At 51.0% G+C, this 17,303-nt stretch overlaps 2 protein-coding genes across 5 annotated transcripts in view; one reads left to right on the top strand and one right to left on the bottom strand.

Moving 5' to 3' along the window:
• The window catches only part of LOC118239109 (translation initiation factor IF-2-like), a 15,600-nt gene extending 14,297 nt beyond the window's left edge, over positions 1–1,303 (bottom strand). The window contains exons 1-2 of the mRNA XM_035447027.1: positions 1,070–1,303; positions 580–949 (exon numbers count right to left, since the gene is read on the bottom strand). Coding sequence (XP_035302918.1) covers positions 580–949; positions 1,070–1,303 — 604 coding nt within the window. The remainder of the gene's footprint in view (positions 1–579; positions 950–1,069) is intronic.
• Positions 651–17,303, top strand: Tgif2 (TGFB induced factor homeobox 2). Of its 4 annotated transcripts, none has more exons than XM_027421296.2 (3): positions 651–763; positions 5,316–5,541; positions 15,959–17,303. In XM_027421296.2, exons 2-3 carry the CDS (start codon positions 5,350–5,352, stop codon positions 16,478–16,480), a joined length of 714 nt encoding a protein of 237 aa, XP_027277097.1. In that variant the 5' UTR covers positions 651–763; positions 5,316–5,349; the 3' UTR covers positions 16,481–17,303. The 4 variants fall into 4 exon arrangements, with proteins under 4 accessions (XP_027277097.1, XP_027277095.1, XP_027277098.1 ...); XM_027421294.2 differs by lacking the exon at positions 651–763 and adding an exon at positions 914–1,103; XM_027421297.2 differs by lacking the exon at positions 651–763 and adding an exon at positions 989–1,012.

The following is a 17,303-nucleotide window of genomic DNA, read 5'->3' as shown; positions in this document are numbered from 1 at the left end:
GGCTTTCTGAGAGGAAAACTTAACTTTTGCTCTCAAAGTTTTTTGTGACTAAACTCAAAGGGAAAAAAAAAGTGCTGAGCTTGATATAGCAATGACAACTGTAGTCTCTGTCGCTTAGGTAGCTGAAGAAGCAGCCTAAGTCCGAGTACAGCCTGAGACCCCAGCTCAATGGTAAAATAATAAAACAATAACAGCATTAAAAACAAGAAAAACACTAAATACTGTTCCAATATTGGAGGCAAGGAAAACCTGAGGAAAAGAATACACAACACCAGCCTGGACCGCTGGAAGAGCGCAGGCTCACCCTCCTCCGTCTCCATCTAAGGCTACCCACCAAGAGAAAGGCTCGGGCACTATCATGAGACCCTTGTGGGCCATGTGGACCAAAGAAGTGCGCACACCTCCAAAGCGGCGCTCGCAGCCTGCCTCAGCCGCGCTCCTATACTCACCCGTAGGCGACCCTCGGGACTGACAAGATCACAGGTCCCTTAGCAGCTGCGAGTTAAGTCTCGGTAGCTACTAAGCCTCGGTTTCCCCATCCCCACGCCGGCGGGCACCCGAAGGAGGGAACGAACTTACGAAGGTCCTGGGACTGGCACGCTTGGTGCCCCGGGAGCGCCCAGCCCCCAGCGAGGCGCACACAGTAGGCGCTCCGGAAACGCTCTTCGAAAGGAGGAGAGGGCCACTTCCTGCCCCCGAGCTGACTCCGGGAGTCCCGGTCCCACCGCTCCGCCCCCGGCCCGGGCCATGTGGCATTCCTAAGGTGGGTGGGCGCAGAAAGGAGGGGCCGCGGGCCCGCCCCCTCCGGCGCGTGGGCGGGGCGAAGCCCCCCGGCTCCGCGGGCCCGCCCCCGGGGGGTGGGCGTAGCTGGCCACGCTCGGCGCAAAGTTTGTTTCTGCCTCGGGGCGGTGGGGGAGGGGGCGGCGGGCGCGATGGGAGGAGAGGGGATCTGACGTCAGGTCGCGAGGTGCTTTCCAGCCGCGAGCTGTCAGGCGGGTGTCAGACCCGGCAGGTACGAGGCGCGCTCCCCCGGCGCCCCCCGCCCCGGCCGGGCCGTCCCGCACCCCACCGAGGCCGCGTGGGCCGGAAAGCCGCCGGGGAAGGTGAGTGCGGGGCGGCCGGAGGGCTGGGGACGCGGGTTGGAGCGCGCGGACAACTTGGAAAGTTTCTTGGGGCGGCGGGGCGGGGGAGGGGGCGTCGTCCCGGCGCGTGCGACAGTGGGTGTGTGAGCCCGGGGGGTGTGTGTGAGTCCCGGCCGCTGGACTCTGGCGCGGGATGTCTCGGGGGGGGGCTCGCTCGGCATCCTTTTGGGGGGGGCGGCTCCCAAAGATCCCAGGCTGCTGGAGAGAGCGGCCGGTGCCCCGCAGCGGGGCGAGCGCGCGGGGAGCGGGTTTGTTTGCTTTCAAAAGTGCACGTTGCTAACCGCCGGCAGCCCCCCCCCCGCCCACGGCGGCCGAGCGGGTCCGGGGCCGCCGAGTGACAGCTGGAGGTGGGGGCCGCGGGCGGGCCCCGACGGGGAGGGCTGGGGAGCCCGCGCGAGTTCCCCTTTCCTTTGGAACAAAGGAAAGTCTGTCTCCGAGGCATCTGTCACTCCCGGGCGGGCCAAGGCTGTGGGGCGCGTGGGGCTGGCGGCGCGGAGAAAGTTTGTGCGCGCCGGGACCCCGGGGCCAGGCTAGGAGCCGCCGAGCCTCCTGCGGGGGCTGTGCGCGTCCCCGGTGCAGGGGGGGGCGACCAACATGGAGTCTGGGCGCAGAGCTGGGGTGGGGGGGCGGCGCGGAGGTTGGAGCCCAGCCCCCTCCCTTCCCCTCCCCCTCCGGGCCGAGTTCGGAGCACAAAGCCGAGCGCGCACGTTCCGGCGGCCCCGCGCCCCAAGAGTCAGCCTGCGCGGAGTACCGGGGAAGGGGCTGGGAACCAAACTTTTTCCTGCCCCAGAATGGACACGTGAGTTTTCTTTCTTGCAGAGTTTCTCCCCCCCCCCACCAGGTGGCGGGCCGGCAGGGGAGCTGTTGCACGCTTCGTGACTCGGGGCGGGGGGAAGGGGACGGGGTGGGGGATGAGGGTGCTCTGAGCGCCGACGGATTCGTCGGCGCCCCATGAGCCATGTGCTCCTCTGCGTCTGGGCCGTGGGGGAGGTTGCGCGCTTTGTGTGAACTGCTGAGAACTCCAGCCCCTGTGTGCGGCCTGGGGGAGAGTATCTGGAGCTGGGAGAGTTGTCAGAAAGTTCCTGTGGGAGTGGCTGCGGCAGATGGTGTGGTGGGAGTGTGTAGGAGATTGCATGAGGCGCAGTGACCAAGGGGTACAGCCAGTAACCCAGTTAGGGTGAAAGCTGATGGATGGCCAGTGTGATGACGTGCGTGCTCCTCGGTCGGAGAGATCGTGGGTGGGCAGGTCACTTGGAGTTCGTGGGTGGGCGGGTGCAGGAGTTGGCCTAGTCTCAAGAGTCGTTGTAGTCGTTGGTGCTAGGTATGGGGTGTAAACTGTGTGCGTTAGTAAAACTCGGCGAACTTGTGGGATGTGAGCAGTGGGTCGGGTCGGTTATTTGAGCACAGTTAAACTTTCATGGGGGGGGTGTATCGAGTTAATACTGGGATGCGGGTGTAGGAAACCTGCAGGCAAGCCTGGGTGCAGGGTCCAGAGGTGGAACAGTTCCCGCTGAGGGTTCCTCCTCTGGCCCCACACTGGGAACCCTGCAGACTGGGTTGTTGGCTGGCAGCCAGAGTGGAATTTGTAAAGATGATCTTCAGTAAACTTTCACCAACTGCCAGGGCTGCATCCCCGAGCTGGTAACCCAGCTGCCCTGGTGGCTAAAATGTCTGCCCTCAGAAAGCAGCCCACTTGTGATCCTTTGAGGAATAGTGGCAGCGCCCATTTCACCTCCAGGTGGCCTGGCTGAAGGTAGACCCTTCCCTCGAAAGTCTGGCTTAGCCAGCCCAGAGGTCTGGGCTCAGGCCCAAGTCGAGGAAACAAAACCTGGGAGATGCCAGAGTCTGTTGGCTAGGCCTGCTGGGGAGCTGTTAAAAGGCAGAGAAGGGAGGAGCCTGGAGATTCTGGCACAGCCTTGGCCTAGAACTTGTGTTTTTAAAATGTAAATTTCTTTTGCTTTTGTGAACAGGAACTTTGTCTGGTGGAGGAGCTGCTGATATGAGTTATCTAGGCAGAAACCTTCCTTCATTGACCAGGGAGGGAGGAGGGTGTTAAACTCAGAGAAAGGAGGCCACACAGCCCAGTGGATGTAAAAGCAGGGACCGGAGCCACACCTCATTGATCTGGATTCTGAAATTAAGTCTGGGTCCAGGTCAGAGGCCCAGCCACGGAGAGGGTCTAAGAACCATCATAGGAATGACTCACTCCACCACTACACAGGGGCTGGCTGCAGGACCTCATTGAACAGTTTCCAGATTTGACTCTGGGCCCAGGCAGGAAAAGCACCCGATACTAAATACTACTTTATAATGGATCTTAAGAGATGGAAATTTCTCTCTAAAAAGAAAATTTAGGTTTAAATTAAAAAAAGTTATGAGTGTTTTGCCTGCATGGATGTATGTGCACCTCAGAGGGCAGCAGAGGACATCTGATCCCCTGGAACTGGATTTATGGATGATTGGGAACTACCATGTTGGTGTGGGAAATGCAACACTGAGTAACAATTGTTCTTAACTGCTGAGCCATCTCTCCAGCCCCAGATTCACTTTTAAAATAAGGCGGCGGGGGTGGGGGTGGGTGCTGGAGAAATGGCTCAATGGTTTAAGAGCACTTGGTTTTGCAGAGAACCTGGATGCAGTTCCCAGTGTAGACATAGACTCAACTATCTCTAACTCCAATTCCAGAGGCTCCACCCTCTTCTGGCCTCCATGGGCACTGCATCTGTGGTGCCCAGACATACATTAGGCAGAACATTTACATACATAAAAGAAATAAAATCTTAGAAGAACAAGAAAATAATAGTACTTTGGTCAAAGAATATTCTATGTGTATAAAATTCTAAAATAAATAAATAACAAGCTAATGCCCTTCTGTCCCCCTCTAACTGCTGATCCATCCATGTTGTAGCAGGCATCAGAAAGTGTACTCTCTTTTATTTATTTTGTTTTATACATATGAGTGTTTGTAAATATATGTGTGTGTCACACACACACACACACACACACACACACACACACACACACCACATGGGGCACAAGAAGGCATTGAATCCTCTGGAACTGGAGTTACAGATGGTCGTGAGCTACCATGTGTTATATGCTAAATCTCAGGGGAACCTTGGTGAATTCCATGTTAGGTGAGGGTGACTGAGGAGGGCACAAACATGCCAGGCAGACAGCTTAAGTGAGAGGTTTTATTAGAAAGGGAAAGGGGGGAAGGAAAGAGAAAAAGGGTAAAGAGATATAGAGGACAGAACAGAGGAAGGAGACAGGATAAGTCCTGTCTACCCCAGGGGAACCTGGGGAAAGCAATAAAGAGAGAGTGGAAAGAACATAAGTGGGTGGGGTCTTTCTTTTAAAGGGGTCCTTTGAACCTGTGTACACACTGTGCAACCATGGAACCCTGGGCTGACCAGAGTACTGCCTAAGTGCATTATGCCAGGTGACAGTGGCAGGCCAGCATATTGCCTGAATCCTTACACCATGTGGGAGCTGAACCACTCGTCCTGAACCAGAGTAGCCAGTGCTCTTAACTGCTGAGCTATTTCTCCAGCCCCACTGTACTCCTTTTTATGGCCAAATAACTCATTTGTCCAGCCACCTGTTGAAGATCTCTTGATGGTTTCCAGCTTTTGGCTGCTGTGAGCATTTGTGCACAGCATCTGCATGGACCCATGTGTGCAGTTCAAATTCTGGGTCATGTAGTAAGTAACTCCCGGGTGCCTTAGGCAGCTTTGTTAGTCTGTTCCTCATGTATAAAAATGGTAAGTTTTTCCTTTATAGGAGCTTTCATAAGAGGTAATAGCTGGAAAACAGAATTCAAGCTGGGCATTGACACTGAGGAGGCAGAGGCAGGAGGATTGTGACTTAAGACCTGTCTGGGCTATGTAGTGAGACCCTGTCTCAGTAGAACTACAGTAGGAAGCTGTAGTTCTTTCTAGTCCTGTTCTGTTTTTTTAAAAAAGAGGTGCCACTCATGTTTGAGTAGTCCCTTCTCTGTTCCATGAATTGGTGGTATTAGGATTTATCCTTCTACTTGCTCAAGCTATGGTACTTTACAAGATTTCAAACTATGACTTCTTTTTGTGATGGTGGACTCATTAGGAGAAGAAGGAAAAGGGGACAGGCATGAAGTGGTAATGTTTTCCCTACCCCCTTTGTCACTTGCCCCAGGCTTCCTAGAGGTCCAGCCTAGCCCCCAGGCACCATGTCGGACAGCGATCTAGGTGAGGATGAAGGCCTTCTGTCACTGGCTGGCAAGAGGAAGCGCAGGGGGAACCTGCCCAAGGAGTCGGTGAAGATCCTCCGGGACTGGCTGTATCTGCACCGCTACAACGCCTACCCCTCAGAGCAGGAGAAGCTAAGTCTCTCAGGGCAGACCAACCTCTCAGTACTACAGGTAAGATGGGACCCAGCACCAGTCTGTCTCCAGCTCTGTCCCTGATCCCCTGCTGGGGTAAGAGAGAACACCTATTCCTGGCCCCAAGGGAAGACAGTAAAGTGGGGTCACTGCAGCTGGACTTGCGGTTTTGGAGCTTTTGAAGGGATAAGGAATTGTCACTGGTGTCATTGTTGACCTTGAAGGTGAGAAAGCACCGAGTAGCTGAGATTCTGTGCAGCCTGCCACATTGTTTGAACAGGATTTGATTGTAGGACGGCTGGGTTCTACAGTGGTTAAAGAATGAATTGAAGGGACTGAGGAGATGACCCAGGGTTAAGAGCACTTCCTGCTCTTCTGTGGATCAAGGTTTGGCTCTCTGCACCGTATCAGACAGAGCAGGGCCTTCTGTAACCCAGCCCCAGCAGATCAATCCAAGGACTTCTTGCCTCTTCAGGCTCACATATACCCAAAATAGTTTTTCCCCTTGATGTTAAAGAGGTTGACATAATAGTCCACACCTGGGACCCCAGGACTTAGAAGGAGGAGGAGGAGGAGGAGGAGGAGGAGGAGGAGGAGGAGGAGGAGGAGGAGGAGGAGGAGGAGGAGAACCAGTGCCCAGTGGAACTCTTGGGTGGAACAGATTTTGAACTGGGTATAAAAGAACCTTTGTAAACGACATACAGGGACACACTAGAGATGTTCATACTCAAAGTAGTGTCTCTTTTCAGTTGTCCTGTTGACCCGCAGAAGGCTTTGCTCTGTTTCCTTAATGCTGAACCGCCAGTGCTCAGGATCTAGTTTGGCTCTTACCTCCCTGTAGGAGACCATGCAAGAGACCCTCACCCTAGCACCAGGGACTCGTCCCTCTCGAGCTGGCTTCACACTTCCTTTCATTCCTTCATTCCGCTTGTCTCCTCTGTCATTTCATCTCCAACCCACACGCTGTCTCCCCTTCCATCACTCCTCTCTGAACTCGCCACTTCCCGAGCTTCCCACCTCTCGTTCCTCCTTCCATGGAAAGGCATAGTAAGTAGTCAGTCTGTAAAATTCCTGTGACCTAGCTCTGTACTCTAGGCAGTGGTTAGCCTAAGTCTTGTCCTGAGACAGAGTCTAGACTCTTTTTGTTGGTTTGGTTTGGTTTTTTTGTTTGTTTTCTCTGTGGCTTTGGAGGATGTCCTGGAACTGACCCTTGTAGACCAGGCTGGTCTTGAACTCACAGAGATCCACCTGCCTCTGCCTCCCAAGTGCTGGGATTAAAGGCATGTGCCACTACTGCCTGGCTCCAGAGTTTAGACTCCTCAAGAACTGGTTAGCATCCCACCCCCTTCACAAGAGGACTCTGGTCCTTGGCCAGGCTGCTGTTGTGCTGAGTCCCATTTCCTCGGCTGACAATAGGAAGAAGCTTGGAGAATTGTCAAGATTTCTAGCACCATTTGGGTGCTTGTCTTCTGCTCTCGTTCTTAATCCTCCAGGGGTTCATAGCCAGGGCGCCTGGCAGTGTGGAGCATTTCATATTTACTTCCTGGGTGCCCTCCATTGGGCCCAGCTCTTACTTCCAGGATACATTAAGGAGCCTCTAGTCTGGGGGGAGGGGCAGCGAGGTACAGATTGATGACTACTGGGACAAACACAGCGGAGACACAGGGTAATGCAGAGCCTGGGGCCTCCATCAGGACCCCCGGAAGGTAGCTTTGAGCATACATGCTCTAGAGTCACACTGGCAAAAATAAAAGGTCTAGAACTTGAGACCAGAACTGCCTAGACAGCCTTTGCCTTCAGTCACAGAGTTACACATCTGACCATGTCACACCTAGGCACCTCACTGTCCTCAGAGCACCCCAGCTTCCTCTCTAGTTCTTCCTGGGACTGGCGCTTGGTCATGAGCATCCGGGCACAGTCATGGCTGCACATCCCCATGGGCACCTCACACATATGTCAAACCACTTGTCATGGTCTGTTGTAATTGCTTCTTACCAGGGACACCAGTTCTCAAACCTCAGGAATATCCTGACCCCTTGTTTAAAAATTGGAGAAAAAAGTGGGGGCTGAGTGATAAGGCCTAGCTCACCAAAGGAGCTGGGTTCCCCAGCACTGCGTAAGAGTTCTTGTGGCCCTGCCTCCCCTCAAGATGTTAACTTCAGTCACTTTTATTACCATGTCATAAGTGTGTACAAGCATAAAACAGATAAAATGTCTAATTTTGCTCTTATATACAGCTATAAAACCAGTTTTTCAGAGCAGATAAATATAAAAGCATGAAACTTCACCTGACTTCACTAAAGGGGCCAGTGTATTTTGCCACCTGCTCTTGCTGTGTAGTTGGACATGATGGACCTACTTGTGATCAGAGTGGAAAAAAATCAAAACATCCTTGTAGAGATTAGTGGGTTCCCTAAGACCGGAGCTCCACTTACAGCATCTAAGTATAGGGCAGGGATCAGCCACTGGATCCCAGTGATGGCCACCTGTTTGGACTATACTGAGAGTTAGGGACCAGTGGAGACCATCAAGCAGTCCCTAAAGGATGCCTGTGCTCAATTCCACATCAGCCTCAGCAGTGCCCCTCTCTCAAGACTCAGTACCTGTGACAGCTCTTGGCCCTGCCCTTTCTCGGAGTCTCCTGAGAGCTCAAATCCCTTTATACGTTTCCCTTACTTATAATAGAAAATAAGGTTTGGTTTGGGTTTTTGAGGCAAGGTCTTGCTATGTAGCTTTGCCTGGCTTTGTCTCATAAGAGATCTAGCCGCTTCTGCCTCCTGGTGCTGGGCCTGAAGGTATGCACTAGCACGGCTTGAAATACAACTCCTTTTTTGTTCGTTGTTTTTGTTTGTTTGTTTATTGAGTGTTTTGTTTTTTGTTTGCTTTTTGGTTTTTCAAGACAGGGTTTCTCTGTATAGCCCTGCCTGCCCTGGGACACTCCATGTAGACCAGGCTGGCCTTGAACTCACAGAGAATCAAAGGCATGTGTCACCATGCCTGACAGGAATGCAACTTCTTGATCCCATGCTTTTCCTTGTCATCACTGTCACTCCAAGATTAAAGCCTTGGCTGGCTCCTGCCAGGCCAACTCCTATGGCCTGTTTAGCCGTAGGTTTCATCTCTGACCCACATTCCTGCTATGTACTGGAATTACCACATAACTTACTCTGAGCAGGGAACCCCAGCCTCCAAAGGAGTCGGGTGCTTCCACAGAACCTGGGCACCTGTACTGGCCCAGCATTAGGACATTTAGATGGCAGAGTCCCAAGGGAGTGGGGCACTGAGCCCTTAGTTTTGTTTGTTGTTATGGCTCCACTCGGGGTGTTTTTGATCAGTATCTGTCAGGAAAGGGCTCAGTAACTGCCACTGTGGATAATGAAATGGTGTGGAGATATTCAAGTAGAAAATGCCATAGCTCCCCAGTCACACATCCTTGTATTTACTTTCAAAATGTCCTTTGCTCTTAAGGAGGTTTCCAAGCTCTGCCACTGAACCACACTCCCTGACCCAAAGGAAGATTATTCAAATGAACTCACTACTGGCCTCAACAGGTATCTACTTCATGCCAAGCTGGTTTCTTCTCCCTGGGGCATCTCTTTTGATTGTCTCTTTTAACTTGCCCTGGAGACATGCATTAGCAAGTCAATGAGTCATGTAAGTAAATGGCTTGCTGTTTTTTGCCCGGAGCAAGGCAATTGGGAGACTAAAAGTCTAAAAGAAGATCTCTTGTGGAGGATTTTCACTGGTCCTTGTGACTGTCAAAGCTCAGGTTATTGGTTGGACTCATCTGGTTTCCTGTTTACTGGACTGCCTGGAGGGTTCTGAGTGAGTCCCTTAGCTTCATAACACCTGGGCTGCATGGGGAGGGCTCTGTGTGCTATAGGCAACCAGACAGGCTTCTCTTCAAGGCCCTCTCTTCATAGCCTTTCCTGAGCCCACCCACTGCCTAGCAGGCCCCCTGCTAAGGCCCTGGGGTAAGAGGAGCCTGTGAAGGCCAGGTGGGATGGGTGGCCTGTCCACATAGTGCAGGCAGTCACTGTATTTATGTCCTGTCTTCTCTAAGCTGGGGCTTCCACAGGCAGCTGTCCCCCCAAGGCCCTCCTGTGTATTTTTGAGCTTCTATGTGACATTTTTTTATTTGAGTAAAAGGACTGTTGACATTCACAAGAACAGGTTACACAAGGGGACAAACCACTGCTCCTGAGTCTAGATAACAGCTCTCCAGAGCCCTTGTTTGAAATATGTATTGCCAGATGGAGTGGTGGGCCACATCTCTGACCTCCCAGAGGGCTGCCACCAGTTCAGATCAGCCTGAGCTAGAGAGACTCTAAAAAAACAACACACCAAATGCACCTAGCATGGCGATGAATACCTTTAATCCCAGCACTCAGGAGTCAGGAGCAGGTAGCCCTCCCTTTCTTACAAGGTCAGCCAGGGCTACATAATGAGACATGAGATGGGGGGGGGTAGGCAGGGAGAAGGAGAGAGAGAGAGAGAGAGAGAGAGAGAGAGAGAGAGAGAGAGAGAGAGAGAGAGAGACTACTCCACCTCATTCTACCTGCCCCAAGTCCATAAAGCAGACAAAAAATAGCTATTTTAGCAGATTTTTTTAAGTCCCACCAAGGAGTAGGTGTGTAGCTCAGTGATGAGGCACTTTCCTAGTCTGCATGAAGCCCTAGGTTCTGAGTTCAGTCCCAGTACTGGGGTGGGGATGGTGGCAGAAATCTATGATAAAGGGTTGAGCATGTAGTTCAGCTGGTACAGCACTTGGCTAACAATCACAAGGTCCTGCTATGAGTGGGACAAGACAAAGCAATAACCACACCATCTGTGACGTAGGCAGGTGTCCTGGGGCTATGTGCCCACACAGCTGCCATTGGTACCCAGAAAGCCTTCCTGCTTTCTGCACAGCTACATCTTCCCAACTTTGCTAGACAAGTCACTAAAACAATCCCTGCGCCCCATTCCCACCACCTCACATCGTTGGGGAAGTAGAGGTGCATGGCTCCTGTTATAGATGGCTGAGGGAGGGAGGGAGTGTGTGGACAGGTGCTGCCCTTGGTGGGAGAAAGGGTCTTTGTTGTTTGGTTTTTTGAGACAGGGTTTTTCTGAGCTTTGGAGACTGTCACGGAACTAGCTCTTGTAGACCATGCTGGTCTCGAACTCACAGAGAGATCCTTCTGCCTCTGCCTCCCTAGTGCTGGGACTAAAAGCATGCGCCACCACCACCCAGCCAGAGAAAGGGTTTTAAGCTTACTCCCTGCTGCTTACTCCCTGGCAGGTCCAACCTGAGACCCAAGGGAATGTTACTGGACTCCTAGTGGTGGCCACCACTTCAGCCGTGGAGGTAGTCACAATCCCATGTCATACGTAGACTGGTGGAGGTTAATTGAGTGGGTCCATCTGGAGTTGAGGTTGTGAGCATTACTTAACTGTCCCTATGCCAGGCTAGCAAAGAGTGAGACTGATAGCCAAGAGATCAGGTAAATCCAGCTGTGCACTCCAAGGCAGTATGACTGGGCACACCCCTTCATCTCTGTACTCCCCCTCTATGACTTTGGGAACAGTGGCTACTACCTCTCAGGCTTGTGTGCACATTTAGCAGAACGTCCATGAAGTGCTGACCAGAAACTGATGTCAAAGGTGCTTTAAGCTGTTTCCTTCCTCCTTCTCACCTGTCAGCAGATCAGCCTTCCTTTTCTAAAGGACTCAGTCGGAATTCCAGCAACTGTCTGCCAGTGCCTGCTGGTGTCTATGTGTGTGCACGTGGTTACACTGGGGAAACCATTGAGGTGAAGAGGGGTAAAATTCTTCAGGGGCAGGCCCTCTTGAAGCTGGAGCATAGAGGGAAAGGAGAGCCACAGGTGCCTCTGTCAGCCTGCCAGGGTGCTTCTGTAGGAAGGCATAACTGAAGCTGCACCTACTGCGAATCAGTCTCCATCATGGGTATTTGTCTCTTTAGCTAGACATGGCAGTGATCCCATGGGAAGACGACCCAAGGAGACTTGCTCAAGAGACTACCAAGAAAGAAGCCTGGTAACAGTCAGGGATAGATACAGGTACAAGAGCCTGGGTCTCTGATCTCCTAGGCAGACATTAGGGAAGTTTGAAGCATTGCTGCAGCCTTCTCAGGAAATGAAGACTCCTGACCATTCTTTTCCCATGGCAACTGGTACTTAGTACAGAGTTACTGCTTAGTACTTAGTAAGAGTATCTGCTGATGAACCAACAGGGCAGCAGGACCTAGCATGTGAAACGTTAGTGAAACGACACCATGTTCCCAGCTCGTGAGATCATCAGCCGCCACCAAGAGCTCGGCATCCACCATACCCTCTTCCTTGTCCATTTTTTGTTGTTCTTGGATGCAGGGTTTTACTGTGGTGCTTACTCTGCCTAGGCTCCTGGGTAACTAGGACTGCACAAATAACACACATTCACAATCTGTCCTTTTGTTTGAGGCAGGGTCTTAAGTAGCCCAGGTGGACTTCAAACTTGAAACAAACTTCCTGCCTCAGCCTCCCAGTGTTGGAACTGCAGGTATGTACCATCACAGCTAGTAGCTTCATTGGCTCAATGACCCTTTAGCTTTTGCTGTTTTCTTGGTGCTGCTGTATGTAATTGGCCCTGGCCCTTAATTACACTTTCACACAGATCTGTTATCCCTATCTCTGATGTTTGATATTTATCTTTAATGAAGGAAGGGTTTGTTTTTATTGCTCACAGTTACAGAGGCCTGGTCCATGATGGCCTGCTCTTTGTTTCTGGGCTAGTTCTGAAGCAGTGGCATAGCAGCAGTGTGCTAGACAGTGGGGGAGCTGTTTCATGGCCAACAGGAAGTAGAGAGGGATCTTAGGTTTATATACTATTCCTTCCTGTTTCTGGACATGTACTGGTGGTCATTCACCTATCTGTTTACTACCATTGCACAATCAGATGGATGTTAGCACCTCAGGGCAGGGGACATAAGTGATAGAAGGCGGCTCCAATGTGCACCAAGGACTGGCCTGATACATAGTCGGCAAACAAGGAATATGAAGAAGATGCCCTGAAAGAAAGGGAAAGGTGGCTAGCTCTAACTCACCTGTTCTAGGGACTACAGCAAGCTGGGCTCTGGGTCTTGAGACAGCTGTAGAGAGAAGTGACTCTTTTATCCTGGCTCCTGCCTGGCTGAGCTTTAAGTCTGTTCACCGAGGAAACTGGAGACCGCCCAACGCATTTCATGGCTAGAAGAAAATCCAATGTGCTGTGCTGGGTAAGGGACTGCCGTTGGAGAAATCTGCACGGCAGACACACAAAGAAGCCTGCACCTTTATCCACCATTAGGCAAGAAAACGTATCAGAAAAAGGGGATGTGCTGTGTAGAAGGCATAGAATTCTGTGGAATTTCGGTTTAGTTTGGTTTTTTGACATCTTATCTGTGTAGTCCTGGCTGTCCTGGAACTCAGATCCGATACTTTTGTCTCCAGAGGGCTGGGACTAAAGGTTTGCTTGTATGTTTTGTTGTTATGTTTTACATGAGCAAGGCCGAAAAGCTGTTTCACATGCTGTTGTTATTTTAATCTTTACTCTTCTGGGGGCCCGCCACCCAGCTCCCAAATAAATTCTCTCTCTCTCTCTCTCTCTCTCTCTCTCTCTCTCTCTCTCTCTCTCTCTCTCCCCTCCCTCCCTCCCTTTCCTCCCTCCCTCTCTCCCCCCCCCTCTCTCTCTCTCTCTCCTCTCGCTCGCGCGCGCACACACACACACACACACACACACACACACACACACACACACACATAGCCTTATTACTTATAAATGACCTGCCTTAGCTTGGCTTGTTTCTAGCCAGCTTTTCTTAAATTATCCCATCTATCTTTTGCCTCTGGGCTTTTTCCTTTTTTTACTTCTGTAATCTTACTTTCACTCTTACTCTGTGGCTGGCTGGGTGGCTGGCCCTTAGTGTCATCTCCCTTTATCTTCCTCCTCCTCTTCCCAGATTTCTCCTATTTATTCTCTCTGCCTGCCAGCTCCACCTATCCTTTCTCCTCCCTCGCTCTTGGCGGTTCAGCTCTTTATTAGACCATCGGGTGTTTTAGACAGGCAAAGAATCTCAGCTTCATAGAGTTAAACAAATGCAGCATAAACAAAAGCAACACACCCTAAGATAATATTCCACAACGATACACTGACAGCAGAAGAGAGGAAGGAATGGTTTGGGGCTGAAAAGATAGATGAGCCAGGAGGGTATTAGTGCCTGGCTGGGGAATATGGACTCCGACTGGTGGCCGTCGGAGACAACCAACCTCTTTCCAGCTGGAATCACCAGCCATTGCACTTTACAGAATATTACACCTGGGAAGAGTCAGAAAGAGAACTGTGAAGCTGGAGGGTGGTTGGGTTTTGTTTTGTTTTTTTGTTTTGTTTTTTTGCTTTTCCAGGTAAGGTTTCTCTGGTATCCCTGGTTGTCCTGGAACTTCTGTAAACCATGTTGGCCCTTCAACTCAGCCTGTCCTGAGTGCTGGGATTAAAGGCATGTGCCACCGGCACACTGCTGAAGTTGGGGGTATTAAAGAGTCTTAGGCAAAAAACAAAACAAACAAAAAACCAAGAGTTTTAGGCTGGGTATCAGCTCAGTGATGATACATCACTTGCCTAACATGAACAAGACTGAGGGTGCTATTCCAGCACTACAAAAATAAATATATGGGCACATGGGGGACATTAGATCTTTTCCCCAGCCTACAGGCCCCTTGAGCTTTGCAGCATGTCTCGCCATACTGTGAAGAACTACATTCCTTAGGATCCTCATGATCCTAGAAACACTAGTCTTTCCTCCCCCTGATAGCCCCTTTGGCATCCCTGTGTCTGTCTAGCCTACAGCTGCTCTACAGGCCTAGGAATGAGTTACTCTTAGCATCATTCTTGCTAGACTCACCTACACCTAGTCTGGAAGCTAGTTTCCTAAACAGATCATTTTTTTTCTGTCACCTCCCTTAATGTAATCTGAACCACCATCCCATCTCTGTTTCCAGCCTGTTCTCTACAATAATAGGTCATTTCTTTGCTTAAAACCCTCCAGTGGGGCTAATAAGATTACTTGATGGTTAGCTGGGCATTGATGGCATACACTTTTAATCCCAGTGCTCCGGGAGGCAGAGGCAGGTGGATTTCTGTGAGTTCGAAGCTAGCCTGGCCTACAGAGCGAGTTCCAGAAAAGCCTCCAAAGCTACACAGAGAAAACCTGTCTTGGAAAAAAAAGGGGGGGGGCCACTTGAGGGGTCAATAAGATGGTCTGGCGGGCAAAGGTGCTACAAAGCCTGTCAATGCTAGGACCCACAAAGCCTGTCGGCCTGAAGTTCTATCTTTAGGATCCACAAGATGAAAAGAACCAACTCCCACCAATTATCCTCTAATCTCTACAGGCATACTTTCATATGCTCATGCATGTATGCACGCAAGTGTACACACACACACACACACACACACACACACACACACACACACAAAACAACTCAGTCGGGATGGTGGTGGTGCACAACTTTAATCCCATCAGATAGGACTCTTGAGTTCGAGGCTAGCCTCATCTACAGAGTGAGTTCCAGAACAGAGCTACATAGTGAGACTCCTCCTCAATACATACATACATACATACCAATAACTCCTATGACTCCCTTTGTCCATAGGAAAACTAAATCCTTACCATAAGAGGTGACTTCTAGAAACCACACTGAACCCAGCCACACATGCCTGCTTTTGACTTTTCATGGGTGCTCTGCTGCCACTACTACTCCTACCCATCTCCTGTTTCAACTGTTCTTCTTTTAGATTTCTTATTTTGAAATGGGGTCTATTTAGCTTTGACTTTTATGTAGAACAGGCTGGCCTTGAACTCATGGAGATGCCTCTGCCTCTTAAACCCTGAGATTAAAGGTGTTCCCTACCACACCCATCTGTTTTCTAGATTTCAACTGAAAAGCTATTTCCTCAAGTCCGCACCACCATTAGCTCCGTTCAACACCATTGTCTCTCTCCCTTCCGCTGGCCAGCATCTTGTCTGCTTGTTTGCTGCTGTTGTGTGTCTTGGCCTCTGGAACAGTGAGCACTGTGTAGCTTTGTGGCAGGATATTTGATCACACTGTAACACCTCAAGACTGTGTTGATAATAGTTAACCTTGAATCGGGGCGGAGCCAGCAACTCACTGACAAGAATTGATAGAGAATACAGAGAACCTCAGATATTGATAGAGCAGCACTGGAGGAAATAGGGAGGGACTTGGGAGATTCTCAGGCTTTTTGTTGAGCCCCTTTTTGGTCTGGGAAGTGTGGAGAGGTCAGCTGGTCACTCTTCCACTGTTTCTTTGATCTACCAGCATTTTACCCCAATATCCCAAATACCTAACTCCTGAGTCTATTGGTAATAGAACAACATAGTTGTTTTGGATGGACTTAACTGATAGTCTCTTAACACTTGTTTTAGATATGTAACTGGTTCATCAACGCCCGGCGTCGCCTTCTCCCTGACATGCTTCGGAAGGATGGCAAAGACCCCAATCAGTTCACCATCTCCCGTCGTGGGGGTAAGGCTTCCGATGTGGCTCTCCCCAGAGGCAGCAGCCCCTCCCTGCTGGCTGTGTCTGTTCCGGCCCCCACCAACGTGCTCTCTTTGTCTGTGTGCTCCATGCCGCTCCACTCGAGCCAAGGTGAAAAGCCAGTAGTCCCCTTCCCGCAGGTGGAGCTGGAATCCCCTAAGGCCCTGGTGACCCCTGGAAGCACACTCACTCTGCTGACTAGGGCTGAGGCTGGAAGCCCCACAGGTGGACTCTTCAATACACCGCCACCCACACCCCCAGAGCAGGACAAGGAAGACTTCAGTAGCTTCCAGTTGCTGGTGGAGGTGGCGCTGCAGAGAGCTGCTGAGATGGAGCTTCAGAAGCAGCAGAATCCAGCACCCCCGTTACTACACACTTCCCTCCCTCTGGTCTCGGAAAATGCCAAGTAGGCACCTGCTACCAGGCTGCTTGAGGCTCAGGCCAGCTGTCCCAGGTTCCTGGTTCACTTCTCCTTCACACAGAGGGTTATCTACGGATCACTGCCAAGCATCTGGATCATCTCTGTCCAGAGGTCCTCAGCAGAAAGACAGCAGCTGGTGTCACTGCACTGTTATGGGGGCTTGTACTCTGCTGACTACATTCCTTCAAACTTCCTCTCTGAGGAGACCAACGCACCAGAGCCAGGCATGGTGTTGCTGCTGCTTCTCCAGAGAGCCCTGGGACACCTGCACTCCAGCCTGCTTTCCTAGGCAGGCTCAGGAAACCTGCCAAGTTCAGACTTGAGCTAGGTCCAAGCTGCCCCTAAGCTGTGCCTCTTTTGGTCAAGCCAGGTGTGCACATTCCAACCTACTCAAAGGACAAAGGAAAAGACCCAGCAGACATCACAGAACCGACTCCAGTTGAATGTTTAGGTTTTTGCTAAATTGTTTTTCCTTTTGCTGTGGTTTGCATTGATGGCAGTAAGTAGCCCGGAAGCATGGGTGTGGGGAGAGAGCACCTTATACGATGGAGCTTTATAAACGGGGTGATCTACCACTGCATTGGGGATGATTGTATAAGGGACCAGCAGGATCTCTGCAGCCGTGCTGAATTCCACCTGGAAGTGGTTGTTTGAGTCTTGGTTTGGACTACTCTATTGTAAAAGAAGGAAAATACCTACAGGTGTTGGATTATTTGCACCAGACAGAAGGGGATAAAACCGAAGCCAAGTCCACCTGAACCAAACAGCCATTTAGACAGACAGCAGAGACAGATAAAAAAGCCAGAGACATA

The sequence above is a fragment of the Cricetulus griseus genome, chromosome 6 (genome assembly GCF_003668045.3).
Source record: "Cricetulus griseus strain 17A/GY chromosome 6, alternate assembly CriGri-PICRH-1.0, whole genome shotgun sequence".
In the NCBI taxonomy this organism is placed as follows: Eukaryota; Metazoa; Chordata; class Mammalia; order Rodentia; family Cricetidae; genus Cricetulus; species Cricetulus griseus.
The sequence above is the reverse complement of the archived record's forward strand: the minus strand, read 5'-3'. Positions and strand labels throughout refer to the sequence as shown.